The sequence below is a fragment of the Aedes aegypti genome, chromosome 3, assembly GCF_002204515.2.
Source record: "Aedes aegypti strain LVP_AGWG chromosome 3, AaegL5.0 Primary Assembly, whole genome shotgun sequence".
Taxonomy (NCBI): Eukaryota; Metazoa; Arthropoda; class Insecta; order Diptera; family Culicidae; genus Aedes; species Aedes aegypti.
Genome location: NC_035109.1, coordinates 241,538,622 through 241,554,318, shown reverse-complemented (window position 1 = coordinate 241,554,318; position 15,697 = coordinate 241,538,622). Strand labels below are relative to the sequence as shown.

The following is a 15,697-nucleotide window of genomic DNA, read 5'->3' as shown; positions in this document are numbered from 1 at the left end:
GATGTTATCCAGTAATTCATCCATAGATTTCTCTGGGACATCCTCCTGGTCAGAACTTCTTCTAAAATTCAATTTATAATTTCTCCAGAAAGGCCACCTGGAAGTTCTAGTAGGGATTTTCTATGAAATTGTAAATCAGGATTTACATAAAATTTTAACTAGTATTTTTTTCTGAAAATGCCTTCAGCAATTGCTCTAGAGCTTTCTACTAAGAATCCTACAGAAATTCCTCCACTATGAGATTCTAAAGTGGGGTCATGCACAAATTACGTCACGCTCCAAGGGGGGGGGGGGGGGAGGTGGTCGAGCAAAGCGTGACAAGCCTTACAAAATTTTCGGAGGACTCATACAAAAAGTGTGACAAAGGGGGGGTGGGAGGGTTTCGAAAAAGTTGAAATTTAGCGTGACATAATTTGTGTACCATCACAAGTATGTCTTGGATGTTTTTTTTTTCAGAATTGCTTCCAGAAATTACTCCAGGAAATGCTAAGAATTTATTTCTGAAAAATAAATCCGTTAGGTATTTCTGATGAAAATTCTAAAGTAACCTTTGATGAAACCTGTGTAATTTTTTAAAGTAATTAAGAATGAATTATCAAAGAACTCCTGGTCTTTCGAAGAAGTTTAAGAAGATTTCATAGATAATTTGCTGAAATAATCTAAAATACAATCAATCCAACCTCGGGGTAGTATTCCGCAGGATTTTCTGAAGAAACTTCTCGAAAAACATTGGCCAGAATCTCAAAAGCAATTATACAGTAATGATTGGATGAATTATTGGGAAAATTGTTGCAGTATTAACTGGTGTGAAAGCTTAAATAGACTTTCTAAGGTTGCATGGGAATGTTTTGAGAAACATTTCAAGCAATATTTGGCAATCTTCGGGGGTAATATTTAGATTCAATGCTGGAGAATACTTGGATGAAATGCTAGATAAATTATTAGAAAAACTAGTTTTGTTCGAAGAACCCCTCAATGAATTCCTGGATCCCTGGGTGGCAACTTAGATGAATTCTTGAAGGAATCCACATAAACAAGCGGAGGAATTTTTGCAGTGTTTCTTGAGAAATCCCTTAAACTATTTTTTCAAAAATTCTGGAACCTTTGTGTATTTCCTCGGGAGAAATTCTATGCAAATCTTAAGAAGATCTCCTACGGTAACAAGAGGAGAATTCGGTTTAAGGATTAGTGAAAAATTTCCGGAGGAAATTCTAGGATAGTTTTGGAAAAAAAAAATAATACCTGAGGAAATTATTGGCGGCAATAGATTTGGAGTTCTCAGGGATTTCCAGGGATTAAAGTAAGTTCTGGAGAAATTATTCTAAGCATGCTTTGAAAAATTGCTGAAAAAAAATCCTTCTAGAATTGGCAATGAAATCTCTAGAAGAATGGAACGGGAGATCCCTCTAGGAGACAATGAAATTAATCTAAATATAATCACTATTCATTTCTGAAGATTTGAGATATAGTCTCTGAAGCTTTCTCTGGAGGCTGTACAATTTTTTCATCAGAATTCAATGCAAGCAAAATATTAAAAAAATAACTTTAGAGAACATTTTGGTTAACACAGAGACTTAAGGAAACTTCCATTAAAGTAGAGAAGAACCGAAAATATCATTTTTCGAGAACTATCTAACAACTACTTCGAGAAATTTCTATGGCAATTCGGAATCAGCCAAGAACTTGTTGACTGAAAATCATCAAGAGGTTGTTGCAATGTTTTGATAGATTATGTCAAGAGTAATCGCACGCAAATTGCTGGCACCACCACACTCGTGCTTTGTATAACACGATGCGACTGGTCTTAGATTAATCTATAGTGACTTCCAAGAATTTTCTGATCTTGGAGGCGAACCAGCCTCTGGCTAAAAGCCTCACTCATAAAGAAATAAGAAAAAAATGTGATCATTTTCTATTGATGTTTTAAAAATTTCTCATGAATTACTTCCAGCAATGCACATATACAGGACTGATCGTTGATATTTTTAAGAAACCATTCTTTGATACATTCAGAAATACCATAGAAGATTGCTCCATTAGTTTTCCTAACAATTAAAGAAGTTTCTTGTAACAATTCTTACAGTTAGTTTCCCAAGCCTTGCACTATAGGTATTTTGAATCGTTCTTCACACGAGCCAGGATTTGTCAGGGGTCATGCACAAAACATGTCACGCTTCACTAGGCATGAGAAACCATGAAAACTCTTATCGTGTCTACCATTCTCCATAAGAACTAGTACGTTGATCGAGTTTGTATGTATATTGAACAGATGATAAATAGTTTAATTTATTTTCCAAGTTTTCTGCTGATCTTGTTTTTTTGTTGAATCGTGGGTAGGACAATCCTTTGACTGTCCTACCCAGGCTTTTTTGTGCGTAGTACATGTCCTACCTGTCCTACCCACTTCCCGCGCCACTGCATCCAACAACTGTGAACAGAAAGCTTAAAATAAGAAGATCAGAACCGTTTGCCAACTATTTCTCCAGTTTTGTGCTTTTGAAAACGTGAGTAGGGGCACAAGTCGGCCATTGTGACGGCCATCTTTGGATTCCGAGATGTTTCACCTTAAGGCCTTAGTGAAGTATAATAAAGCATAGAGCATACAAAATAAATCACTCTGTATGATTTTTCAGCGTTATCGTGCGTCGGAAACCCGTTTGGCTTTGGATTTGATTTTGTTAGGATTTGAGTTTGAATTTGGCTTTGGGATTGAATTTTGCGTTGAATTTGTCTTTCAATTCTCGTTTGGACTTAATTTTGAATTTGGCTTAAGACTTTGGATTTTTCTTTGAATTTTGCTCTGTATTCGTTTGACATTGTATTTGACTTTGGTTTTATATTTGAATTTGGTCTTGATTTACATATGGTCTTGAATTTTGCTACGAATTCAGCTTTAATTTAAATTTGGATTGGATTCAGATCAGATTAGAATAGGGCAGTATTCAAAATTAAATTGAAATTAATTAGATGGCTCTTTTCAGTGACAGTAAAAACGAAATCATGAAGCAACGAAAGCACCACGGAAGATGAACTAAAAACAAAAAGTTATGTATTCACATAACGCTTGATTTCGAATCACAACATTTTCGATCCAGCTTCCCATAAGTAATTTGCGTTTTTCATTAATATCCATACGTTTTGACAGTTCTCGACTACCATTCTTCCATGCGCTTGTTTTGGAAGATTGAGAAATTTGAGAATCCAGCGTAGCGCGAACAGTGAGTGGAATACAAACATCAGTGTCGCCGCTCGGCGGCCAGTGAGAGAAATTGAATATTCGGAAGGTTGTTGTCTGTACTTCTTGAAGCTGGCGCCAATTGTTAGCGTTTGAGAACGAAATAAACAGTCGTTTCCCTATTCATCGAATATTGAATGTAGTGTATGAAGTACCTTTCCAGATTTAAGCCAAAGATTTACCCAACTATTTCAAAGGTTCTTAAGCCCTCAGTACACTCTTTGCCAAGTGTGCAAATTTTTCCACACGCATAAACTAACACTTCAATATCCACTTGACACTTCAGATGTTTTGTCATTGTTGAGACCGATGTTTGCATGTTGGTTTATGCGTGAGGAAAAATGTGCACACTTGACAAACAGTGTACTGAGGGCTTTAGAATAAAACCATCATTCAATGAAATTGAATTTGGAATCGGCTTTGGCCAGGTTCACCCCCTAAAAACATACTAAAGTGTTCAATCCATATCTCTGGGATTACACGTCCAATTGAAACCCTCTAAGCCGCATTCAAAAGGCGAAAGAATATAAGATTACGATTCTTATGACACCTTGTTTTAAAATTTTGGTCGATCCAATGCTGAGGAAATTAGCTATGTTTTTTTAGTGTGTTTTTTGAAAAATTTCACATCTTTAGATAAAAATTGTGTATACATAATTCTTAAAATGTCATTGGAAAAATACATACGAAGTAAGAATAACTCTTTGCCTTTCGAATACGGCTTAGAGAGTTTCAATTGGACATGTAATCACAGAGTTATGGACAGAACCTTTTAGTATGCTTTTGAGGGGGTGAACCCAAACTTTTGCACGGGAGTGTAAATTGAATTTTCCCTTGACATCGTCATCGCCAATTACCCGCAATCATAAAACCACATTTCCATTCAACGGTCGACCTCGAAAGCAATCAACCCATCGTCATATCCGTCGAAGCCTCTAGCAACCAACCAGCAGGTGAATCTCAATAAGATGAAGATGCACTTTACCACGTCATCGGTACCTTCTTACCTAGGTCACCACTTGCACATGATTTTATTTTTATTTCTGTCCAATCCACATCATCTAGGTACCAGTAGCGAACAGGTAATCTTAAAGGCCAAGCAGCTAAACTTGCATCAACGGGTCTTAAAAATGTTTACTGACGCCTCGGGCTGGATGTCGCCGGCAAAACCAAATGTCGTTTAGGACTTGGTTCGTTAGAGCAGGAGCTCTAACCGGTCAAAATTAGCCGCGGATTGCGATGTTCATTAGACTGGTTTATGAAAATGCTAGGGACTTATGCTAGTTGATACTAGTGATCCTTTATAGAGAGATAGGCGGATGTAAAATGGAATGATTTGACAACAGACCAGCAGTGCTGATTTTGCTCGGCGTCGAGAATAATATTGTAACACGGACGTGACTTCCTCATTGCTACAAAGTGTATTTTGTTTCGCTATAGATCTTTGAGCTACATATCAAAACTAATAAACAGCCGAAAAAATCAAAAACTAAAAATCGCATTGACAATAATTCAAAAAAGTAAAACATTTCATCTTTTTGCTTCATGCAAAATTACTTTTACCGAGATAATTTCAAGCGGATTACATTACTCCTCAAGAAAAGTTCAAAACAAACATAACACATTTTCTTCTACTTGGCATTACGTTCTCTCTCAAACAGAGTCTGCTTCTCAGCTTAGTGTTTAATGAGCACTTCCACAGTTATTAACTGAGAGCTTTCTTTGCCAAAGTTGCCATTTTCGCATTTGTATATCGTGTGGCAGGTACGATTATACTCTATGCTCAGGGAAGTCGAGAAAATTTCCATTACGAAAAGATCCTGGACCGACCAGGAATTGAACGCAGACACCTTTAGCATGGCTTTGCTTTGTAGCCGCGAACTCTTATCACTCAGCTAAGGAAGGCTCCTACTAAATTGATTAATTCCAAAAGATCTCTGCTACAACTTTGAACCATTCTAACGTTCAACCCAGTGTGCGATAAAAGTAAAAGTTTCATCTGCTTCGCAGTCTCCGCGACTGCCACCCCTTCTGGAGACTAATCGGTCAGGCTCTCGATTCATGCATTTATGCCTTCTTGGCGGATGGCGAGAAGATAACGAATCATTGGCGGCGCGCACAGCCGGTGGTGGTGAACCCGACCAGACGGAAGAAACAAGATTATTGCAGAATGTGTTTTTCTGATATGATATTTTATATCATTGGTTGTTACAAAACATGTACCATTAGTAGTTGAAATTTTAGAAACTTCTAGCAAGATTTGCACCAAATGAAACAAGAATATAACAAAATTATGTTACTGTCCATAACCTCGGATGTTTTTTACGACAAACATAATGTCAAATGTCAAAAATATAACAAATGTTGTTAGAAATTTGTTATAAAAAATAAAACAAGTTAATACAAAGTTATCTGTTATTTTTAACTGCTGTTGATAAAAATATCTAAAAATCTTGTTATTTGCTTCTGGTGGGGAAGATACAAGTGGTTGACATTGAGAATACATTTTCTTGCGTGTTTGTTCACTTGCATAAAAAGTCGTTTTTATCTGATGATGTGACCGGACTCTGCGAGGATGGTCGTGAGAACTCATCTTGGCTTGCGCTCGGTGATGATTTTTGATCGGCGTTGATCGATGCCAGGCGGGGGGTCACATTGGAACTTGATTTGGTCAGTTGAAGGGTCGCGAGAATATTGGGTAACATCGACAGGTTAATTTGAAAGCCAATTTGTATTAGTGATTAGCTATGCCTCAGCTTCTTCTTCTTCTTCTTCTTCCCGGCATTATGTCCTCACTGGAATAGAGCCTGCTTCTCAGTGTTCAATGAGCACTTCTACAGTTATTATCTGAGAGCTTTCTTTGCCAAAGTTTCCATTTTCGCAGGCAGGTACAATGATACTCTATGCCAATGGAAGTCAAGGAAATTTCTGTTACGAAACGATCGTAGACCGACCGGCAATCGAACCCAGACACCTTCAGAAAGCCATACTTTGTAGTCGCGGACTCTAACCACTCGGCGTAGGAAGGCCCCTAATGCCTCAGCTCTTTTTATTTAATCCTGCCTCAGTGTATCTTATTGTATCCATTTTATTATCTTTCGTCAAAAAAAAGAGATTCCTGAAGAAGATTCAAATTGGGATCGAAACGTTGGACCCAAAAATAAAACATTCGTGTGCTCCTTATAAGGCTGCAAACTAGCGAGGATTATCTTTATTTAATAATCAACCCAGTCAAATATCATTAGCTTAATAAATGTCTTCACAAAAACAGTCCGGAGAATCCTACAGGTTATTACCTAGAAATCCAATTGATTATTTTTTCAGTTATCTTAGCGATTTAGGAATTACTTTCTCAAGAGCCCAGATTATCTGTCAGAGATCCTTGTAGGAGTTACTTCAGAACTAACATAAGTTTCATCAGAGGTTGCTTTAAGGTTTTCCTTGGAAATACGTAAAAAAATCCAATAATTTCGAAAAAAATTCTTGTGTATTTCATGAAGATATTCCACAATAAAAACCAAAAAAAAACTTTGATTTTCAAGAACAAAAACTTGGAGCAAACTTGAAATATTCTCTGGAATCCTTAGAGGCATTCCTTGTTGAAATAAAAGATGGTTAAAGGATCTTTTAACCATATTTTTGAAATCCTAAAGAAATCCTCCTTTGTAGGAGCCGAGTTCCATACTAAATGAGCCGAAAAAAAAAATAAAATAATTAAAATCGTCTTCGATGATCTTCGATTTGAATTAGATTTTACACATGTTTTCAGTATGGTAGAATAAGTCTTTTCCATAGATAAATTTATCATTTTGACTCGAGTAAAACTTTTGAAAATGGCCTTTGAGTTTTTGCTTACAATTTATTTGAAATGTCCTAGTTTCGAAATTGTTGATTTTGAATAAAAATTGTTCTATGGCTACAGAGAAAAAAAATATACACTGAAATTTTAAAATAAGACCTAGATTTCAGATTAATCGAAAACCCCATTTTCAATTTTTGGCTCTGCAATGGATAAATGCCGCCTGAGTCTATAGAATGTTATATTATTATTATTACCATTTTGTAATGTTATTTTGAAAAGACAAAGAGGTTTTATGCCTTTTTGGGAAGAGTTTAAAAAGGAAATCACTCAAAAGGGCTTTTCCTTCTTTCAAAATTTTAGTTAAAAAATAAATAAATAACCCCATTTTCAATATTTTTTATACTTTCACTATAAAATCTTGATAGGAAACAGATATTTTAGACAAATTTTTATGATGGAAAAAATTTTAATAAAAAAGTTTTCGTAAAAAAAACGATTTTCAAAAATATGTTTTTTTTTTGGGTGAAATACATACGTTTTAATGATACAATTAGCATCTTGCAATTATTTTCCATCAAGAAAAAAAAGTACCGTTTTGACTCATATTCCAAACACTTAAGGCCAACAGTGACTTCAAGCGCATCTGATAGGCATAAATTATCTGATATTTGTAAAAATTGTAATTTCTCCACAAAGTCTAATTGGTAGCTGTTGGGTGTACCGATTAAATTGTTAATTTAAATTTATTCAGTATTGTTTTTACGCAAAAGTATGAAACAACATTTTGATTAACACTGTGTTCATTCTGTCTCATATTCCGAACACTTTGATTCAAAATCCGAACAGCGCGAATAAAGCATATTCAGATGAATCATTTCGCAATTGGACCTATCTAAGCTAGTTTTACTGGTCTTGAACTAGAGAATCATCCCTAGGTGTAAAATAGATTGGAAGTTAAAATTTAATTGCAATTGCCTGCCATTTCCTTGTAATTTAATGACATATTTCAGCGAAACATTTCAACCGAATCGCCATACATAAACGGAGTGTTCGGAATATGAGTCTGTTCGGAATTTGAAACAAAACGGTAAGTACAGAAAAATATGGTCTATACTCTCAAACACTTATTTTTCTTCACGTAGAATCGCGAATAACTAATAAAAATGAGTAGATGAAAAAACCGAATTTAGTACTATACCAATTAATTCCACTAGAGTTTATATCCTTTGACAGATACGCGTATTTCGACCTCAACTGTAAGGCCGTCTTCAGTGTCGTGTACTATGTCGTGAACTATTCATGAAGTTTATCATTTATCATAATTCAAAATTCAAACATTATTTATTTGGATAAATTTACAAATTCTTTTAAAAATTCATCTACTTTTTCAGTGATAATTACAAGCTTTTTTTCAGTGATTATTTCAAGAATTCCCAGAATTTTTTTCTGGAAGATTTCTTCAAGGATTCCTGCAAGCAGGTGTTCCCCAAAAGTATTACACAAATACACAAAAAGTATTCACAAATTCATTTAGATATTACTGAAGAAATTGGCGAAACAAATCTGAAATAAAATTTATGATTATCCTTGGATGAATTTGAAGGACTTTAATAGACATCCTTTGATGAAAAGGTATTCTTATAAATATTCTTAAATGAATTTTTTAAGCAATCCCGGAATCAGTTGATAAATCCCTGTAAGAGTTTCTGAAAGAAACTTTTAAAGGATCCTCGTTAGATTTGCTAGATAAAAATCAGATAGAATCCAAGATTTTTTTTCATACGAAATTCGAGAAGGAATTGCAAGATAGTGCATATGTTATAAAACATGAAATTATATCCAAATGTCGTGGCAATTCAAACAGATTTTGGCAGTACCCTCTCAGATTTCAATGAAACTTTCTAGATGTATAGACCTTGACTTAGTTTCCAAAATATATCTGACTACCTAATGGAAAAAGCCAGCTCCTACAAAAAAATGTTGTATGAATGACTTGTTGATAATTGTCTAAATTTTTGAATAACAATATTTAAAAAAATCTCATTGGATGCCTACACTGAGAAAGAAATGATTTTATCTCAATTCGGTCTAATCAGTTTTCTCTATTTTTTTTTCAGTATGGGTCACACATGTGTCAATATCATATGGTATTCTCAATAATTAAAAGCAAACTCTTCAGATCAAATTTACTCGCTTATTAAGCACTATTGTGACATTCAGTGGTTTAGTTTGGTTCGCAAATGTTTTTTTAAATACAAGAAAAAGTTTTTGTTAGAAAAACTTTTTTCCTTTAAGCCAATCGAAGCCAATCCTCAAATTTTCAAGAATACGAATCTGGAGAACCAAACATCCGTTTAAGCTGAAAACTTAATCGATTGGTCACTAGCTGGTGGTGACCAATCGATTAGGTTTTCTGCTCAAACGGGTGTTCGATTCTTCAGATTCGTGCTCTTGAAAATTTGAGGTTTAACTTCGATTCATCTTCACCTTAAAGTGCCCATCTTGCGATGTGTTGGTAGTAAACATAATTACCTTGTTTGAGATAATTTCATTTAAATAAAATGAGGCATTTTTTTAAACGATTTTAAATTTTGAAAATCTTTTTTTTTTCAGTGTAGGACACATTAGTTTTTTTTTAATATTTTTGTTCAAAAATTTAGACACTTATCTACAAGCTATCCATACAACACCGGTTTGTAGGAGTTGCTATTTTCCGATTACATTATTTTGAAAAAAAAAAAACAAAAATGGTTAAAAAAGTTTGTCCCTTGCCAAAAGATAGAATACACACATTTTGAAAAAAAAAAAACTAAGTAAGCAAAGTGGCTTACTTAGTCAAGGTCTACACATTCAGAAAATTTAATTGAAATCCGCAGGGTGCTGCCAGTTCGGAGTACGATTTGACGCGAAATGCGTCAAATGTTTTCAAAATTCTGAAATATTTTTTAAAATATCTTGCACTACACTCAAATGTCCTCTTCAGAGTAATCAGAGCTGCAACATTCATCAGAGGGTCAACATATTTAATTTGTGAACCGGAAAACCAGTTCGCGGTAAATTCATCAAAAGATTCATCCATAGTAAATCGTGATTCCTTCGCCTAATAATCACTCTAATCTCTTATCAAGCGGAGCCAATCGCCGTAACGAGTATCAAAACAGTAGCTGAAAGGAACTCCACTGTAAAATGCGCGATCAACAACAATCTAACAACAATCTCCCGCGCCGTGCAATGTAATGGAAGGAGGAAGTCTTTGTCCGCCGTAACCAGTGTCATAAATTATTAATCGCGTCAGTCTGCGCTTAGGGGCAGCTTCCCAAGTACTGAACAGCGCTCAATTGTCGAGAAATTGAAAAATTGAGGAACCGTCAAAAATATCAAAAGAAATCAGAGTTATGATTTTTACGGCATAGGAGTCCGATACTGGGGGAACTCCCCCTATATCTCAAACCGAGTTTAACGCTAACCAAGTAGGTACTCACCCGCGAGATGATGATACCGGCGATGCTGATGCGAATCCGGGGCCCTTTTAGCAACCGATAGCGCAGATCCACGCCGTTCCAGAACGAGACGAAGTACCGCTTGACCTGGACGTTGTCGCCGCCGTGTAACCGGTAGCCGTCGTAGTCCACGATGACCAGGATTTCCGGATAGATGGTGGTGTCGATCGCCCGCGATGATTTGTAGTAGGCCTGACGCTTGGAGCGAAATCGCTTCTGCAGCCGGTCCGGTTCCATGAATGCTGTTTTGGTTTGGGGGTTTTCCAATGGATTCGGGGTGCGAGAGCGGAACAAAAGGGAAAGGTGAGTTGATATTAGTTCGGTTCGGGTCAGGATCTAGATGTGCAACCTGCAATGGCTGCGAGGTGTAATATTTATTGTTCTGATAGCAATCGAAAGCGTGTTTTGGTCGGAAGACAGGTTCTGGCACAGCAGATTGTAGTGCAGGCTTGAAAGGTGCCAAAGGTCAATAGACGTTGTTTCGTTAACATATTCAACATTATTCTGGTTCTATAATCACAATGATATTAGCGGTTATCCGCAACGGGTGAATCAAAAAATAAGCTTTTAGTTTTTGTACATGGTTGATGGTACGTTTCGCCGATCAGTGCCAATAACTAATAGTATTCTACATAAACGCTTGAACTCAGATACGGGAGATCCTCGTTTGAAAAACAAACAAAAATATTTGAAAATTTAAAACTGGTTCAATAATATAATTGTACATGCTTCTAATAGTTATGTTCAAGATGCTAGATTTAAAATTAGTCAAATGTAGGGCCATAAACCTTTTTTCTAATCATATGTAGGTTGATACTTTCATATGAGCAATTTTCGCTGAAACCAGACCGCCATCGGCATACATCATTAGAATTACAATTTTATGTCACTGAAGGCCCAAACGCAATGATAGCGGAACGGCAACGGAATGCGGAACCGGTTCGCCAGCATGTATCACAACATCTCGACTGAGCTGACAACGAATGAAATTGGATCAACACTGAGTCGACAAGCTGATTATAGTTCATGCTGGCGAACCGGTTCCGCATTCCGTTGCCGTTCCGCTATCATTGCGTTTAGGCCTTGATAGTTAATTAACGCTAGTATCGTTTCGGTTTACTCAAATTGATGGACCCCTCGTATCCCAACTAAAACACATAGCAAACTTATACGGAGAAACATATTTGAGTATTTTTTAACTAAATGTTGAGTTATTTTTCTCCCTATTTTATTCGCTCCTTCTTTTGTTGTCAAAGAGCAAAGTGCAAAACAACTCAAACACCGAACCTTAGTGAGCTAACTTAAAATTGAGTTAGTGGCATAGTACTGAAAGTTGAGTGAATTGATCTGCCGGTTGAGTGAAAAGAACCAAACCAGTAGGTATTTTTTCGCATGGGCTCAAATGAAACCAAATTCAACCTCATTAACTAATGCACTAATCCCTCGCATTGAGTGGTTTGAACTTACTTTTGAGTAGTTTGGTTTCTCCGTGTAGCGGCATCATGGGGCTCTTCACTGTTTTGAATTAGTATGGCAGTATGACGTTTGCTGGCCTTGTTGTTTACTAATTCATGGAGGTGTAAGAGAGAAGGTATGACTTTTGTGCAGCGCCCCATATGGGTCTCTGCACAAAAATCATCCTCTCTCTTTTATTCTACCATGAAAATAGCAAACAACTAGGCCAGTAAACGTCAAAATTCTATACAAAATCAAAACAGTGCAGAGCCCCATTCACGACTACGAAGCAAAAAGAGATTCCACAAAGCACTCGCACCAACGGAAAACCTCGTAAGGAACTGTCATCGTGTGCGTGAAAAAAAAAGCAAAAAATATCTCTCTCCTTGTTTTTCTCACAGAAAACCAAAGAAAACATCAGCAGCTTCGTATTCGCGAATAGAGAAAGGATATAGCTTTCCGTTGAACAAATTGGGGGTAGTTTCAAATATGACTACCATATCTAATTCAGTCATCAAAACCTTATTTTTTCAACATTAGTGCATCGCTCAATTTGAATTCTGAGATCATCATCAGAAAGATGAGAAAAACTGAGTAAGAGCAGCTACAAAAACTAAGTGAGGTTCCCTATCAAATTAATTATTTTCTAAATTATGTTCTACGATTTTCACTCATATTTATTTGACGTCAAACATGGAGGGTGCAATGAATGCAAACATATTTTTTGTACAACAAAGAAATAATCTTTCAATCGTTGTTTTTTTCTTCGAATCAAGTAAAGAATGAGAGTAGTACCTTGAGTGAAAAAAATCTGGCGGCTATCTTGGATTTTGACACCTTTCTCACGCTTAAATTATAAATATTTTATATTCTGAACATTTTGCCGCGGATTATGTTCTATCCCATCATTCAAATAGGTGTTTTTGATAACTTACTCTTGAAATCATCTGTCATTCCAAGTATTAAAATAAATAAAAACAATCGACAATTTGAGGTGCCACGAAAACTACTGCATCGAGGAAACCGATGATAACTTCGGTGCAGCTGCACTTGGACGTTTTGCCTCGGTATTTACTCGAGCTCCCTCTTCTTGGACTAGTGTGTTAACTTAAAAAAATAATCCGTGTTTTATACAGGCTGACCGCAACGGATAGAGTAAGTGCGAGAATGGATTGGCTAAACCACTTCCTAAACAGGAACCCTTCTTTGGCCTCCGAAAGCCAGAAGCAGCACCAATGGACTACATCGAAGGATTCAATCGACATAGTGTGAAACGGTTTTCTGATCTTCTCGAGGAGACATTTTCTGAGCATGATTATTCATCTAGTTGAGTGTTGAAAATCGATCAAAATTATTACCAAGGAGAGGCAAAGGCATATTGCAGAATTCCTATCCGCTGAAAGAGGGATCACAACGTCAGTAGTATTCGCGATGTCGGTAGCTGGTAATTAATCGCCACCGTTGGTTTGATCACTTCACAATGCACGTCAAGCCAACTGAACAATCTCCGGTACTTCTGATCTAGGACTAGAATGTAAGTTACACCAGAAACATCAACGTGTTGGAAAAAGCTAACAATAATTAGGTCCAATTTTTTTCGATGCCTTCTCATACATCATGTAAGTTGCAACCCCTGCACGTTGCGTTTATGGGACCACTAAAAAGTACATGGCAAGGCTGTTGGAAGCGATTTTAGGAATAATCTTGGGCAAGTAGCTACGCTCAATAGTATTGCAGTTTGTTTCCTTAGATACGATCCGGTAGGGAAAAATTACACGAAGGGAGATACTTTCGAATTTGCGGTTTATTTCAAACTTATATGAACAAGACTTTGGCCTTTCATTTTTTATTGCACTCTTCCCTATTTTTCTAATAGCTTATTTGCATACAATAATGTATTGTTGCCTAACCTTTGACTATAAATAATCTTTATTTCTGTTTTTGTCGATGATTTATATACTCGAATTACAAGTGATACAGGAAATCCTTTAGTGTTAATTATATTATAGAATGATTTAAGATTTTTGGCAAATTGTCTGTATATTCAATGTTGAACACATATGTGGGTTCAATTAAATTTGCGAGAACCTACTTAAAACTACTATTTACAACTCGAATCTAACCAAACCTACTATATACTTATTGCTCATTAAAGCATATTCAGAGAAAAGACATTTCTGCACAAATTTATTTGGAACAATTTGCCTCCTCATGCAAGTCTGTGATCCTTGTGCCATAAGGGATCAAATGGCGGGGAACGTGCCACTGGAGCCGGCCTTCTGATGCCTGACGCTTTTCGATAAAAGCTCTACGCGATAATCGCCCGCGCATAGTTGCTTTTGCCTTTCCTAACAGTTGAGTTAGGAAAGGCAAAAGCAACTGTGCGCGGGCGATTATCGCGTAGAGCTTTTATCGAAAAGCGTAGGTGCAGGCGAAAGCTAGTTTAAAAAGCCACGAAGAATGATACGCACAGATCATAGTGGAACGCCATTAGAAAATTTTAGACGATCACAAGTCGGACAAGACACCAATACACACAACAAAACGCAGCCTCTAAACCATTGAAGAAGGCGAAATAAACGCCGAAACGTCGGAGAAGTAGAAGCAAAAGTCGTTTTAGCTGCCTTAAGACTGATAGAGCCGATAAAACTTTAGAAAGAAATTAGTCATCACAGTCAAAAGCATTCACCAAAATTTGTGCACATGATTCTCACACCGGGTCTTCATAGAATATTGCAGAAACAATTATTTGTTTGAAGACTGCCAGTTTATTTACCCTTGAGAGGCGAGATCAACGGCAAATAAGTGTATAAAGCTTCTGGTCAGGGCGGAACACTTAACTAAAATTTTGTCGATATGCGAGCGGAACAAAAGTTTGTCGTTGTACAGCAAGCTGAGGTAGAGTACCTCTGACCACTCAACCCTTGTACCATCCATTACCACAGTGCAGTTTGTTGGGAGTTTCAGTCTGTAAGACTGACGATGAAGGAACATTATAGTTTGGGTTTTGGAAGCATTGATCTTGATCTTCCAGGTGGAAGCATATTCAGAAAAGACGACAAGGCATCGTTGAAGCTTGTTTTTTTTTTCGGTAGTCATCCTCTCTTCGAAGGCTATCGCGGTGTCATCTGCGAACAGAAGGAACAAACAGCCGTCGCCAAGGGAAGAAATGTCAGATGCATGAATGCTGTAGAGTAGTGGGCCAAGCGGTCTACCTTATGGTACTCCTGCTGGTACTGGGAACGCGTTAGACAAGCAGCCATTCAAAGATGCTCTGAGGACCTTTGCTGAAGGTAGCTTCAAATGATTTACAAGTCCGTCATGCCATAGATTCTCAAACGCCTTCTCGATGTCTAACAAAGCCATGGCTGTGGACTTGGGTACAGTTTTGTTACTTTTGATGGTGTTCATCAACCTCACAAATTGGTGAGTTGTGGAATGCCCTTTTCTAAACCCAAACTGTACCGTCAGGAGAATGTTTCGTTTATCGACAAACTTGGCGAGTCGGTTGAGGATGGACTTTTCAAAAAGTTTGCTCAGAGCAGGCTGATATGCCTATAGCTCGATGGTAAAGTTGGGTATTTCCCAGGTTTGCGAATAGGTATGATCTTTGCAGTCTTCCAGGAGCTTGGAAAGTAGTGTAATTCCAAGCATCTGTTGAAGAAGGCGCTCAAAAGTTCGTAAACTTTGATGTTTAAATTTTTG

At 36.9% G+C, this 15,697-nt stretch overlaps 1 protein-coding gene across 6 annotated transcripts in view; it reads right to left on the bottom strand.

Annotated features, from left to right (window-relative positions):
- LOC5568400 (A disintegrin and metalloproteinase with thrombospondin motifs 4) overlaps positions 1-15,697 on the bottom strand; it is a 535,411-nt gene that overhangs the window by 137,134 nt on the left and 382,580 nt on the right. For all 6 annotated transcript variants that reach the window (XM_021849517.1, XM_021849518.1, XM_021849515.1 and 3 more), the window contains one exon: positions 10,520-10,779. In XM_021849517.1, the coding sequence (XP_021705209.1) occupies positions 10,520-10,779 (260 nt within the window). The remainder of the gene's footprint in view (positions 1-10,519; positions 10,780-15,697) is intronic.